The 15,855-nt window shown below is 39.9% G+C and overlaps 1 protein-coding gene across 1 annotated transcript in view; it reads right to left on the bottom strand.

Annotated features, from left to right (window-relative positions):
• The window catches only part of STK3 (serine/threonine kinase 3), a 310,910-nt gene that overhangs the window by 249,975 nt on the left and 45,080 nt on the right, over positions 1-15,855 (bottom strand). Inside the window, exons 2-3 of the mRNA XM_052651953.1 lie at positions 13,894-13,974; positions 10,758-10,886 (exon numbers count right to left, since the gene is read on the bottom strand). Of these exons, the coding sequence (XP_052507913.1) occupies positions 10,758-10,886; positions 13,894-13,974 (210 nt within the window). The remainder of the gene's footprint in view (positions 1-10,757; positions 10,887-13,893; positions 13,975-15,855) is intronic.

Below are 15,855 nucleotides of genomic sequence, written 5' to 3'. Positions count from 1 at the left end.
ATGTCCTTTTTTTTTTTTTTTTTTAACCAGCAACATTGTTCAAACACAATCTCACCCAGAAGCATCAGCAAACAGAACAGATGGGACAGGAGCTGCCCTGGAAGAAGACTCTGAGCAGACAAGCTAGAAATGCATTATTTCTACCACATGGATCACCTCTCCCTCTTTGCCCAGTAAATCGAAGTCATCCTTTTTCCCTAAATTTCCAATAGTGAGGCCTTACATGTCTTCCAACCAATACAGTATGTTCTCTATGTTTACGCCATCAGAGCTCTTATCACGCTGTATTGAAACAGCCTGTCCATTCATCTGCCTAGTCCATCTGAGTGAAAGTCCTTCCAAAGTCTGGTTCATTCATTGTTATAACTCTCGTGCACAACACAGAAGGGCTGCCCTCAGGAGTAGGCACTTGATATATATTAGGTGAATAAATTTATTTACATAATATATATACTGAATTTTATATAAATGTATATGTTTTATATAAATGTATACATTTACATAGAAGGGCTTCCCCAGTGGTCAGTGGTAAAGAATCTGCCTGCCAATGCAGGTTTGATCCCTGCGACAGGAAGATCCCCTGGAGGAGGAAATGGTAACCCACTCCAGTATTCTTGCCTGGAAAATTCCATGGACAGAGGAGCCTGGTGAACTACAGTCCATGGGGTTTTGCCAAGAGTCAGATACGACTTAGCGACTAAATAACAACAACAACGTATATATAGAATAAATTAGGTGAATAATTGTGTGACTAATGCATGTGTTAACAACACATTTCTCCTGGTTTAGATATGTGAAGTTCCTTCCCTAGAGAGTTAAGCACCACGAGTGTAGAGTTTTGTGGTTCCCTTGTATCCATGTTTCCTGGGCACATGGTATTCAAAAGTACTTGACCAGCTCTTGTCTCCATCTCTAGCCTTGCCTTGAGAATGAGTACTTTACTTTGAACTGTTGGAATCTTTGTATAGATATTGCTTTCTTCAGCAAAGGCCCTGCAGTCAGCAAATATCATTCCTCATATCATCCTAGTCATTAGCTGTGATCTAGGACAATCCATGTAAAATCTCTAGATCTCATTTTCTATACCTGTAAAACAGTTCTTAATTATGCTTTAGCACCAGAACCTTAAACAAAATTTTAGAATGAGCTCCAATATAGAGAAAAAGATAAAAGTAAGAGCTAAATTTCCCACTCTGCTTGATTCTTCACTGTTTGAGGAAAATACCCCTAGACCCACATCCTTAGAGAAGACTACATTGGAAAAACTCGAAATTATACCTATAGAGGTTTAGTCAAGCACCAATGTTCGATGGTTTACACATTCAACAAATACTTACTAAATACCTATTCTGCGTCAAGCACTGGACTAGACAAAAGATTCAGCCGTAAACAATGCAGATGGGTGCCCTCAAATATTTATGCCAAAAAGCTGTATTGAATACATGTTGAGTATGCACTAAAATGAACAAAAAATTTAAAACATCCTCTGGTCTCTTTTTACAGTGTAGAAAGCAAGACAATTTGCCAAATGCCCAAATAGCTGCATAGACTTAAGAAAATATATCAGGTTCAAAAATACAAATCTCATTTTCTCTAGCTGAAATTCTACTATTTTATGTGGGCATTTTTCGATTTATACTGTTTTCGTCCAAATTGTTTTTATACCAGTTCTCAATAACACATCTGCATTAACACTAAGTAAGTAGCAGCTAAAATGTAATGTTTGCTCCAGCCATTTCCCAGTTTGTCACTCACTTTATCCTCTGGCACTTTTAGGATCCTTTAACTAAACAACTTTTTCGCCTCTTCACTATTTCATATGTTCAATACGAATGTAAAACTGAAATCTAGAAGATGGAATCCACTTTTATTATGTTGGTTCAAAGGTAACTGTGATTTTACATTGTTGAACTTTGCTGTTTCATACCGGAATACATTCTTAAATAAATGTGATTATGTTATACATTATTTTAATGTGCATTTCTCACTTTGTTGTTTTGCTCAGTCGTGTCCAACTCTTGGTGATCCCGTAGACAGTAGCCTTCCAGGCTCCTCCCTCCGTGGGATTCTCCAGGCAAGAATACTGGAGTGGGTTGCCATTTCCTTCTCTAGGGGATCTTCTCGACCCAGGGATCAAACCCGGATCTCCTGCATTGCAGGCAGACGCTTTACCCTCTGAACCATCAGAGAAGCCGAATGACTTATTCAGTTCAGTTCAGTTACTCAGTCGTGTCCAACTCTTTGCACCCAATGGACTGCAGAACACCAGGCCTCCCTGTCCATCACCAACTCTGGAACTTACTCAAACTCATGCCCATTGAGTCAGAGATGCTATCCACCCATCTCATCCTCTGTCGTCCCCTTCTCCTCCTGCCTTCAATCTTTCCCAACATGAGGGTCTTTTCAAAAGAGTCAGTTCTTCACATCAGGTGGCCAAAGTATTGGAGTTTCAGCTTCAACAGCAGTCCTTCCAATACCCAGGACTGATTTCCTTTAGGATGGATTGGTTAGATCTCCTTGCAGTCCAAGGGACTCTCAAGAGTCTTCTCCAGCACCACAGTTCAAAAACATCAATTCTTCAGCACTCAGCTTTCTTTATAGTCCAACTCTCACATCCATACATGACTACTGGAAAAATCATAGCTATGACTAGATGGACCTTTGTTGGCAAAGTAATGTCTCTACTTTTGAATATGCTGTCAAGGTTGGTCACAACTCTTCTTCCAAGGAGTAAATGTCTTTTAATTTCATGGCTGCAGTCACCATCTGCAGTGGTTTTGGAGTCCCAAAAATATAAAGTCAGCCACTATTTCCACTGTTTCCCCATCTATTTGCCATGAAGTGATGGGACCGGATGCCACGATCTTAGTTTTCTGAATGCTGAGTTTTAAGCCAAACTTTTGGCTCTCCTCTTTCACTTTCATCAAGAGGCTCTCTAGTTTTTCTTTACTTTCTGCCAAAAGGTGGTGTCATCTGCTTATCTGAGGTTACTGATATTTCTCCTGGCAATCTTGATTCCAGCTTGTGCTTCATCCAGCTCCCTTTCCTCATGATGTACTCTACATATAAGTTAAATAAGCAGGGTGACAATATACAGCCTTGACATACTTCTTTCCCTATCTGGAACCAGTCTGTTGTTCCATGTCCAGTTCTAACTGTTGCTTCCTGGCCTGCATACAGGTTTCTCAAGAGGCAGGTTGGGTGGTCTGTTATTCCGATCTCTTTCAGAATTTTCCATAGTTTGTTGCGGTCCACACAGTCAAAGGCTTTGGCATAGTCAATAAAGCAGAAATAGATGTTTTTCTGAAACTCTTTTGCTTTTTCGATGCTCCAACAGATGTTGGCAATTTGATCTCTGGTTTCTTTGCCATTTCAAATCCAGCTTGAACATCTGGAAGTTCACGGTTCACGTACTGCTGAAGCCTGGCTTGGAGAATTTTAAGCATTACTTTGCTAGCGTATGAGATAAATACAATTGTGTGATAGTTTGAACATTCTTTGGCATTGCCTTTCTTTGGGATTGGAATGAAAACTGACCTTTTCCAGTTCTGCAGCCACTGCTGAGTTTTCCAAATTTGCTGGCATATTGAGTACAGCACTTTCACAGCATCATCTTTCAGGATTTGAAAGAGCTCAACTGGAATTCCAACACCTCCACTAGCTTTGTTTGTAGTGATGCTTCCTAAGGCCCACTTGACTTCGCATTCCAGGATATCTGGCTCTAGGTTGGTAATCACATCATCATGATTATGCGGTTTGTGAAGATCTTTTTTGTATAGTTCTTCTGTGTATTCTTGCCACCTCTTCTTAATATCTTCTGCTTCTGTTAGGTCCATACCATTTCTGTCCTTTATTGTGCCCATCTTTGCATGAAATGTTCCCTTGGTATCTCTAATTTTCTTGAAGAGATCTCTAGTCTTTCCCATTCTATTGTTTTCCTCTTTCTTTGCACTGATCACTGAGGAAGGCTTTCTTATCTCTCCTTGCTCTTCTTTGGAACTCTTCATTCAAATGGGTATATCTTTCCTTTTCTCCTTTGCTTTTAGCTTCTTTTCTCAGCTATTTGTAAGGCGTCCTCAGACAGCCATTTTGCCTTTTTGCATTTCTTTTCCTTGTAATTCATTTCATTCCTTGGATCAAGGGATGGTCTTGATCCCTGCCTCCTACACAATGTCACAAACCTCTGTCCATAGTTCTTCAGGCACTCTATCAGATCTAATCCCTTCAATCTATTTCTCACTTCCACTGTATAATCATAAGGGATTTGATTTAGGTCATACCTGAACAGTCTAGTGGTTTTCCCTACTTTCTTCAATTTAAGTCTGAATCTGCAAATAAGGAGTTCGTGGTCTGTGCCACAGTCAGCTCCCGGTCTTGTTTTTGCTGACTGTATAGAACTTCTCCATCTTCGGCTGCAAAGAATCTGATTTTGGTATTGACCATCTGGTGATCTCCACATGTAGAGTCTTCTCTTGTGTTGTTGGAAGAGGATGTTTGCTATGACCAGAGCGTTCTCTTGGCAAAACTCTATTAGATTTTGCCCTGCCTCATTCTGTATTCCAAGACCAAATTTGCCTGTTACTCCAGATATTTCTTGACTTCCTCTTTTGCATTTCAGTCCCCTATAATGAAAAGGACATCTTTTTTGGGTGTTAGTTCTAGAAGGTCTTGTAGGTCTTCATAGAACCGTTCAACTTCAGCTTCTTCAGCATTACTGATTGGGGCATAGTCTTGGATTATTTTGATATTGAATGGTTTGCCTTGGAAGTGAACAGAGACCATTCTGTCATTCTCTGGGTGCAGCAGACCTGGGCATGACATAAGCCCTCTTGGAGGAGGTCACCATTAACCCCACCATAGAGCTGCCAGAACTTACACAGGACTGGGAGACAAATTCTTGGCAGGCACAAAAAGAAACTTGTGCACACCAGGACCCAGGAGAAAGGAGCAGTGACCCCACAAGAGACTGACCCAGACTTGCCCATAAGTGTCCGGAAGTTTCCAGCAGAGGCATGCATTGGCAGTGGCCTGCTACAGGGCTGGGGGTACTGATTGCAGCAGTAAATCAATGGAGGTTGCCATTATCTTCATTACCTCCACCATAGTTTGGCCCCAGGTAAATAACAGGGAGGAAACACAGCCCCACCCATCAACAGAAAATTGGATTAAAGATGTACTGAACATGGTCGAGGTCAGGGTCAGCGACCAAGAGTGCCAGGCTGTGACAGCACAGGAGCAGCCAAGGAGCTACCCCGACCCGAGGCCAGGGGCAGCATCCGGGAGGAGCTACCCCGACCCGAGGCCAGGGGTGGCAGCCGGGAGGAGCAACCCATGTCCAAGGAGCAGTGGCTCCGCGGGCGCCAGAGGACCTACAGGAGCTATTCCACGTTCAAGGTCGGGAGGGGCGGCAGAGAGGAGATATCCCTCGCCCAAGGTAAGGAGCAGTGGCTGCGCTTTGCTGGAGCAGCTGGGAAGAGATACCCCACATCCAAGGTAAGAGAAACCCAAGTAAGACGGTAGGTGTTGCAAGAAGGCATCAGAGGACAGACACACTGAAACCATAATCACAGAAAACTAGTCAATCTAATCACACTAGGACCACAGCCTTGTCTAACTCAATGGAACTAAGCCATGCCCTGTGGGGCCATCCAAGACGGGCGGGTCATGGTGGAGAGGTCTGATACAATGTGGTCCACTGGAGAAGGGAATGAGAATCCCATGAACAGTATGAAAAGGCAAAAAGACAGGACACTGAAAGATGAACTCCCCAGTTCGGTAGGTGCCCCATATGCTACTGGAAATCAGTGGAGAAATAACTCCAGAAAGAATGAAGAGACAGAGCCAAAGCAAAAACACCACCCAGTTGTGGGTATGACTGGTGATGGAAGTAAAGTCCGATGCTGTAAAGAACAATATTGCATAGGAACCTGGAATGTTAGGTCCATGAATCAAGGCAAATTGGGAGTGGCCAAACAGGAAATGGCAAGAGTGAACATTGACATTTTAGGAATCAGCAAACTAAAATGGACTAGAATGGGTGAATTTAACTCAGATGACCATTATATCTACTACTGTGGGCAAGAATCCCTTGGAAGAAATGAAGTAGCCATGATAGTCAACAAGAGAGTCCAAAATACAGTACTTGGATGCAATCTCAAAAACAACAGAATGACATTACTTGCTGCTTATTTTAAATTTATTTTAGACCATGGAAATGTTAGACAAAAAGCAAATTCAAGTAATTTTCTTATTCAAGTTCAAAATGGGTTGTAAAGCAGCAGAGACAACTCACAACACCAACAATGCATTTGGCCCAGGAACTGCTAACAAACGTACAGTGCAGTGGTAGTTCAGGAAGTTTTGCAAAGGAGACAAGCGCCTTGAAGATGAGGAGCACAGTAGCCGGCCATCTGAAGTTGACCACAACCAACTGAGAGGACCATCTAAGCTGACCCTCTTACAACTACACGAGAAGCTGCCAAAGAACTCAATGTCAATCACTCTACGGTCATGTGGCATTTGAGGTAAATTAGAAAGGTGAAAAAACTTGGTAAGTGGGTACCTCCTGAACTGACTGAAAATCAAACAAACTGTCGTTCTGAAGTGCTATCTTCTCTTATTCTATGCAACAACTACAAACCACTTTTCAATCAGATTGTGACCTGCAACGAAATCATATTTTGTGCAACAACCAGCTCAGTGGCAGGACCAAGAAGCAGCTCCAGAGCACTTTCCAAAGCCAAACTTGCATCAAAAACAGATCATGGTCACTGTTTGGTGGTCAGCTGCCCATTTGATCCACTACAGCTTTCTGAATCCCAGCAACACCATTCCATCTGAGAAGTATGCTCAGTAAATCGACGCGATGCACAGAAAACTGCCACACCTACTGCCACCACTGCTCAACAGAAAGGGCCCGATTCTGCTCCACAACACCAGACCACACGCTGCACAACCAACACGTCAAAAGTTGAACAAATTGGGTTATAAAACTTTGCCTCACTCGTCATATTCACCTGAACTCTCAGCCAACTGACTACCACTTCTTGAAGCATCTCCGACAGCATTTTCCTGCATTTTCAGGAAAAATGAATGCTTCCACAATCAGCAAGAGACAGAAAATGCTTTCCAAGAGTTCCTCGAAGCATGAATTTTCATGCTACAGGAATAAACAAACTTATTTCTCATTGGCAAAAATGCGTTGATTGTAATGGTTTTTATTTTGATCAATAAATGTGTTTAAGCCTAGTTACAATTATTTAAAATTCATCTTCCTAAACTACAATTACATTTGCATCAACCTAATATTATTATCTGTTTCACCATTTCATTCAACAAATCCTTTGACAAGTACTTACTATGTGCAAGGTGTTCTGCTATAAAGTGGTACAAAATTTCTAGAATTTGTTTACATTTTCTACCCCTTTGGGCTTCACTGGTGGCTCAGATGTTAAAGAATCCAACTGCAATGCAGGAGACCCGGGTTCGATCCCTGGGTTGGGACGATCCCTTGGAGAAGAGATTGGCAACCTGCTCCAGTATTCTTGCCTGAGAAATCCCACGGACAGAGAAGCCTGGTGGGGGGTTGAAAAGAGTCGGACACTGAGCAACTAACACTTTCTACCCCTTTAATTCATTACTTTTTTTTTCCATTTAGTAGTTTAAAGTATATAACAAGAAAAAATATCAAATTTCCCTAGGGTTCCCTCAACCTACAATGCTCTTTCACATTCTCCTTATCCATACATATTTATTCACATTCACTGAACAAAAAGTACAGTGCGAGGTACTATAATGTGTGCTAAGAAATATGGTTCCTTCTCTCAAGGAATGAAGAAAGGATAAAGATAGCGAAGACATTTCAGAAGGAGACTCTACAAGTATTAGTGTCAACAGAGGTATAAGAAAAAGAAACAGATGAGTTCTGTTTTGAAAAACTAACTAGATGATGATGTCATTAACAAAATTGGGATCTGAAAGGTTTTTCTTCAACAATTAAAAATTTGGTTTTAGAATGTTAAATATAAAGTTGCTCCTGGATATTCCAGTTGAGTCATTGAGATGGGAATTAGTTAATACTTGAGTAGCCACTATGTGGCAGGATCCAAGGGCACTTAGTAAGACATCACCCCAAACTCAAAAGAATTTAAGAGGCAGGTGACAGAACACAAGTAAACAGGTGCTTAAAAGCAAAACTCGGGTAAAAGAGAGGAAGCATAAGCACTGGCCAGATCATGCAGGACCTTGCAGGCCATCCTTTAGGAGACTGGATTCAGCTAAGCAATGTGGAGCCACTGAAGGGTTTTAAACAGGGAATGGCTTGATTAGGTGTGCATTTTAGAAAGAAGACTCTTACTTCAGGGGGGAAAACAGTCTGGAGCAGGCAAAAATGAAAGACAAAGTGAATACAGGAAGTTGCTGCAGAAATCTGAACAAGAGCTGATAGGCACCAAGATGCACAAAGATTAGGGGAGGAGATGTATAATAGGTAATATTTGAGACACTGCTTTTTCCTAGACCACACTCAATTGAAATCTTTAAAGCACAATACTAGAAACTGAACTATTTTTAATCATTACAATAAAATAATCATAGTTACATGCAAATATTAAACAACTGAAGGGCCCGTCACTACACTGTGTCCAGTCTTTCCTTATCTACATCAAACTATGGGAGCCACATTCTTATAAAGTTATCAAATAAACAGCAAGGTCTGGAAAAATTCTGCAATTATATATTTTGATTGGGGAACTGAGGAATGTATGTTTTTGCTATAACCACTTTATAAGGCCTTCATGAAAAATATGTAATATGATCTAAATATACAGCACACAACAAAGAAGAGCAAAATTGAACAGATCCAAGCAGCAAAGTTCCTCTAGGATTATTCACTCACTTCATTAGCCAAAGAGCTTTTAATATATGGATCTTATATACCTTTAGAAAAGGAAGTTTTCTATACATCTCTTACTAATAGGGCCCAATGATTTGATTAAAGGTGACAATGTGTCTAGACTCCTCTAAGTTCACCAGCTCTAAGTCACCATGTGATGCAATTCTGATGAATAAAATAAAAGCTGAGGGTTTCTGGGGAAGCCCTTTCCTGCTTCTTCTCATCTTCCTCCTGTCTGGAATGTAGATAAAAGGCTGGAGCTGGAGCAGCCCTCCTGTAACTATGAGGTAATAAGCATGAGAACAAAGACCACGTGCTAGGTGGCTAACCCTACCTAGAGACCTTTTATACAGGGAGAACAATAAATCCCTCTTCGATTAACTATAGACTCTGCATCCCTTAGGAAAGGCCAGGCTACTTAACAGGTCAGCTTCATGGTCAGTTCCATTTACCTATCCAAACTCATTTCAGACGAATCTTTGTCTCTTACTTTCCACCCCAGTAATTCTAAACCCTATCAGAACAGCACCTAACAGTGAGCTGTTTTTCACCTTTCTACTTTTAATTCTCTGCATTCTCTCATGCCACCATTTCTTCACCAGACTTACACTTTCTCAGCATTCCAGACTTCCTGACTCCTAGCTGAGGTAGGTGCCCTTCCTCCTTGTTCTCACATCTCCTTACATGCACAATGACTGCACTATACTATAGCTATTCACTTAAATATCTGTCTTCCCAACTAGATTACCAGCTCCTCAAGAAGAAAAACAATGTCTTAGTTTCCTTGGTATTCCTAGATCCTGTGACAATATCTGGCACACTAGGGTTGTCCAGTAAATGTTGGTTGAATAAATGAAAGTTACATAAAATATGACTTTTAATTTTTGTTGTTTAGTCGCTCAGTTGTGTCTGACTCTTTGTGACCCCATGGACTGCAGCACACCAGGCTTCCCTGTCTTTCACTATCTCCTGGAGTCAGCTCAAACTCATGTCCCTTGAGTTAGTGATGCCATCCAACCATCTCATCCTCTGTCATCCCCTTCTTCTCCTGCCTTCAATCTTTCCCAGCATCAGGGTGCTTTCCAGTGAGTCAGTTCTTCACATCAGGAGGCCAAAGTATTGAGCTTCAGCTTCAGCATCAGTTCTTCTAATGAATATTCAGGGTTGGTTTCCTTTAGGATTGACTGGTTTGATCTCCTTGCTGTTGACAGGCCTCTTAAGAGTCTTCTCCAGCACCACAATTCAAAAGCATCAGTTCTTCAGCACTGAGCGTTCTTATGGTCCAACTCTCATATCCAAACATGACCAGTGGAAAAACCAAAGCTTTGACTATACAGACCTTTGCTGGCAAAGTGATGTCTCTGTTTTTCAATTCACTGTATAGGTTTGTCATAGCTTTTCTTCCAAGAAGCAAGCATCTTTTAATTTCGTGGCTGCAGTCAACATTCACAGTGATTCTGGAGCCCAGGAAAACAGTCTATCACTGTTTCCATTTCTTCCCCATCTATTGGCAACCTCCTCCAGGAGTGTTTTTAATTATTTAAAACAAATCACAGCAAAAGGACTGTTAAATGACTTCTCCTTAATATCAAAAGTTAATTTTCACCTGTAAATTTTTCCTGAAAATGAGAAAAGTGCTTGAGTATATTCTATCACCACATATTGCTTTATAATATCATTTCTGCTGAGAACTGAAAGTCATAAGACAACCCAACAAAGCTATTCTCACCTTTCTTAAAAGATCAGTCTTACTTCTGATGGGAAGTCAGAAGAAAAAACTAAGATGACCAAAGACATTTTATTGTACATGACTAGCAAAACTTATCAAAATGAAGGTAAATAAAGAAATAAAATCTCTTCATACCTGTCACATTGCTGCATTATGGAAATTTCTTTGATTATTTCCTGAAGATCTGACTCAACAGGTACTTGTTTAATTGCCACAACTTGACCAGATTCCTTATGTATTGCTTTAAATACACTTCCATAAGACCTAAAAGAAACCAAGACATTCCTTTATTTTTTTCCCTTCAAACACCATAACTATTAGAGAAAGAGTCTGAGTCTTCACATGTAGTCTTTTCTAATTTAAAATACTACTCAATGGTGACAAATCAAAGGAAACAAATTTTAAAAGTGAATTATATCTTAGCTTTAATGCTTCAATTATAGACTTAAAATTCATTAAAATCACCAAATTAATAGAAAAAGATTTGCTGTGTTTCTTATAAATGAAAGAAATAGACTTACGGTTTGTCAACTCAAACAAGTGCAGCATTAAGAAGATATATAAATGGAAGTTAAAAGAACAGAATATAGAATAAAAACAGCCAAAATCTCATGTTAGGAGAAAAGGCTGGTCTCACCTTAAGCAAAACCACCCGCAAAATATCAAAATCCCACGCCTGCCCAGACTGCTTAGGGGTAACTGAAACCTTCACCATGGGTTTGTGTTTGTGTGTGTGTGTGTGTGTGTGTGTGTGTGTATATATAATCCTAATTTACACACACGCATGTATACAGTTAAGCCCACTTTTTAAAAGTTCACTTTACACCCCTTCATTTTTACAAAAGGCCTGGATTAACACGTTTCACTAACCAGATGAAATCTGAAGAGGATTTACACTTTTACAAAAAAAGGTGAAAACAAAAACAGCATTCAACATTTATTTTTGCAGGAGCCATTAGAGAGGGAGAAAGTACCATGAGCAGCAACAGTGGCACTGCCAAGCTCATTCCTAGAACTACACTCAGCATCAAGCCACCATATCTCTGAGCTTTGTCTGAGAGGATCTGTGCCTTTATCTCACAATTTATTTTGTGTAACCGTTAGCAAGATGTGTTGTAATGTATATGCTTCAGCTCCTCTGTCCATGGAATTCTCCAGGCAAAAATACTGGAGTGGGTAGCCATTCCCTTTCTCCAGGGGATCTTCCTGACATAGATCAAATCTGCGTGTCTTACATTGCAGGCAGATTCTTTATCATTTGAGCCACCAGGGAAGCTTTTCTTTGCATTACAATGTTTCAACTTACTAAAGCTTTCATAATAATGCTCTACTTTCAGACAGCAAGGGAAATCTGTATTTCCCCTTTTGAAACCATGTGAATCTGAGTGAACTCCGGGAGTTGGTGATGGACAGGGAGGCCTGGTGTGGGTCGCAAAGAGTCGGACACGACTGAGCGACTGAACTGAACTGAACTGAACTGATATATATATATGTATACACACATATATGTGTGTGTGTGTGTGTGTGTGTGTGTGTGTGTGTGTGTGTATAGCCCCTCAAAAGCGAGTCTAAACTCAAGAGCTAGATTAACTACTGCCAGCTAAGCAACGCCATCAGTCTCTTCTAAGGTCTTCCTGTCACTACAAAAGAAAACTGGGAACCACATTTCCCAGATTTCCCTTCCCTGAATGGATCCCAGTTAAGAGTCTGACAATGAGAAGAACACTTATGAAATCTGAATGGCAAAAAGCTGAAGAAAGACCATCACTTTTCAAATACAGCTGCAGCAGATGCCTGACCAAATATCAGATACACAGTGGCTTCTTGCTGAGCTTCTTGATAACCCACCACACTGCTGCTGCAGACTAAGACAGCTGGTGGGAGCATCTAAATGATTCTTAGGGATTCCAGCAGAGCCCATGTGAGCTTTTGAGAAACACCACTTCAGTGCTTCAAACTGAGGTCTTCAGCACTAGCTTCTCTGAGCTTCAGTGACAGAGTCCATAACCCTTGCATCCCATCTTTCCACAAGTCATTTGAGCTCCAAATTTCATAATAAACTCTTTATACCTGGAGTTCATAGAGTAACCTTTCTTTTCCTAACCATGATCTGCTACCAATAGTCTTGGGGAAGGAAGTGGTTTGAAGGAAAGGAAGTGGTTCCAAGGGAAAGAATCTTAAGAAATGAGAATCTTGGATTAGTTCTTTCTTAGATTTAAAGATAGTAATGACTTCAATGCAAGGGACAAGCAGAACACTGAGACTAAGGTATCTGATGGCAAAATAATTATTTAAATTATTATCCTTAGTTCCTGGAGTCTAGGGAAAGCTTTAGAAGACCAAGTACCTGAATCAATTGAATGTTACAGTGAAAATAAGAGTACAAAAACTGCAGAATGGAATGGCTGCTCCTAACTAAGCTGGAAGAGTCATAAAACAAATATAACAAGCTCAGGGCTTAAATTCCCAGGCCAAGACTGAGAGAGCCAGAAAACTTCTGAATGCTTCAAAGAAAATCTTATTTCTTATACGTCCAGGACTGAGACTTCTGCAACCCAACATCTAATCTTGCCAGAAGCTGAATTACAATGCAAACTCAATTCACAACATCACCAGGTCTTACTCTGTTGCATTGTGAGTTCTCTTTCATATCATTACCTAATATCCCTCTTCATTCTTTATCTGAATATTAACTCCTCTTTACTCACTTATGATCTTTTAACTTTAATTTATCTGATATAAACATTGCCATTTGTGCTTTCTTTTTTGATGTGATTACCTCTTTCTTATCTGATGTCTCTAATAGGAAATACCACTATATGTCCACCCTTTGTATTACACAGGCTCTTATAAACAGCATATAGCTAAGTTTAACATTTTAATTGACCCTAATAGTCTGTCTATGGGAGAACTGATATTTAGTGAAAAATACATTTCACTTTATTCCTTCTAACTTAAATTTATCTTACTATTTTATATTTTTGTTTTCTCTATTTCCTTTTCCCTGTTCTTACTGATCTAATCTATTTTGTGTTTTATGCGTTTATTATCTTGGAAGTCCTCCTATACTTCTGGTTTTTCATTATAGAGTATGATGTTAGCTTGGGCTTGTCATATATGACCTTTGCTATGTTCAGGTATTGTTACATTCCCTCTATACATTTACTGTTTAATTCAATTAAATATATTCTAGTGAAGGACTAATCTTACATGGGACGTTATAACTGTTCTGTCATTATCTAAATGCTACTTTTGTATTTTTTGTACTTACCCTTCTCCCAGTTTCTCTAATACATCAAAAACTTCTTCAGGCTGCTTAGTCAAACTGTCTTCACTCAGCTTTTTTAGCTTACTAACGAGAAAAACAAAAGAAAAAGCATTTTCCATAAGATCTCTTATAGAGTTAAAAATTTTAAGAGACAATATACTCAGATGGTTCAAAACTCAAAAATACAAGAACATGTACAGTATACAGTCTCCTTGCAACTCCTGTTCTTAATCTTCCCAGAAACACCTCAAAGAATAAGCACTTTTATTACCTTCCTGTGAAACTTTTATAAAAATATTTCTATTTCTCCCCCTTTTTAACACACAATATAAAAGTGAAAGTGAAGTCGCTCAGTCGTGTCCGACTCTTTGCAACCCCATGGACTATAGCCTAACCAGGCTTCTCTGTCCCTGGGATTTTCCAGGCAAGGGTACTGGAGTGGGTTGCCATTTCCTTCTCCAGGGGATCTTCCCAACTCAGGAATCAAACCCGGGTCTCCCGACATTGCAGGCAGACACTTTACCTTCTGAGCCACCAGGAAAGCCCAGCTGAGTCACAAGGGAAGCCCATTTTATACACACACTGTATATATACTTGTTTACCCACACTGCTACATACTTTGATGTTTTACAGAACAACATAAAATGTTTGTTGGAGATCTCTACAACATAAATTGATAAATAGCATCTTCATTCTTTTCTTTTTTCTCAGCAATCCTTCACTTATAGATATCTAGGTTCCCTTTTGCTATTATCAACACTGCAATAAATAAGCTTATAGGTAAGTCAGCTCATACATGTGCTTGTATATCTTTAGGATAAATTCCCAAACGTGAAACTGTGATAGCAAGAAAATATATAAATACACAAAATATAGACGTGAGTGTGTGTCTGTGTGTGTGGTTCAGTCGCTTCAGTCATGTCCATCTCTTTATGACCCTGTGGAGTGTAGCCCGCCAATTTCCTCTGTCCAGGAACACTGGAGGGGGTTGCCATGCCCTCCTCCAATGGATCTTCCTGACCCAGGGGTCGAATCCATGTCTGCTGCATCTCCTGCACTGCAGGCGGATTCTTTATCGCTGAACCACCAGGGAAGCCCATAGAGAAGTATACATAATGATAAGTAAGTACATATACTATAAGCATAATATAAATTTAATAACATAATAAAATCACTGTTATAATAACTATATATTTAAATTGTTGATTGATTATATTATGGTATATTCTGAAGTGAAGTTGCTCAGTGGTGTCCCACTCTTTGCAACCCCATGGACTGTAGACTATCAGGCTTCACAGACCATGGGATTTTCCAGGCAAGAGTACTGGAGTGGGTTGCCATTTTGGTATATTTTACCTACTACAATTGTACATTATATCAATATATATGTAAATTAATTGACACCAGCAAATTGCCCTCTGGGGGGCTTATACCAATTTACTTTCCTAACAGTAATACATGAGAAATCTTCTTTCCCCACAATTCCACCTACAGAGTACTAAACTCTATATCTAGATAGATATATTAAAGTCTGTATTTGGAAATACTTGGATTTCTGCCAATATATTAGGTAAAAACTTGTAACTCAGATTTATTTTGTATTTCTCCTACTGTGAGCGAAGTTGAGCATCTTTTAATATACTATGAAGCAAAATCATCTATTCATGATCTCTGTTCACTTTTCTTCTGGGATTTTGGTTGCAAATATTCCCACTTGTAGTGACTTTGCTTATGAGCTTTTAGTTTTATGGGCTACTTGACAGGTTGCCATAGAGAAAACCTTTTAATTTATTTTTGCTTTTTTAAAAGTTATCCAGGAGGTGGTCCTAAGATGGCGGAGGAATAGGACAGGGAGACCACTTTCTCCCCTACAAATTCATCAAAAGAACATTTAAACGCTGAGTAAATTCCACAAAACAACTTCTGAATGCCGGCAGAGGACGTCAGGCACCCAGAAAAGCAGCC

The sequence above is a fragment of the Budorcas taxicolor genome, chromosome 14 (genome assembly GCF_023091745.1).
Source record: "Budorcas taxicolor isolate Tak-1 chromosome 14, Takin1.1, whole genome shotgun sequence".
NCBI lineage: Eukaryota > Metazoa > Chordata > Mammalia > Artiodactyla > Bovidae > Budorcas > Budorcas taxicolor.
The sequence above is the reverse complement of the archived record's forward strand: the minus strand, read 5'-3'. Positions and strand labels throughout refer to the sequence as shown.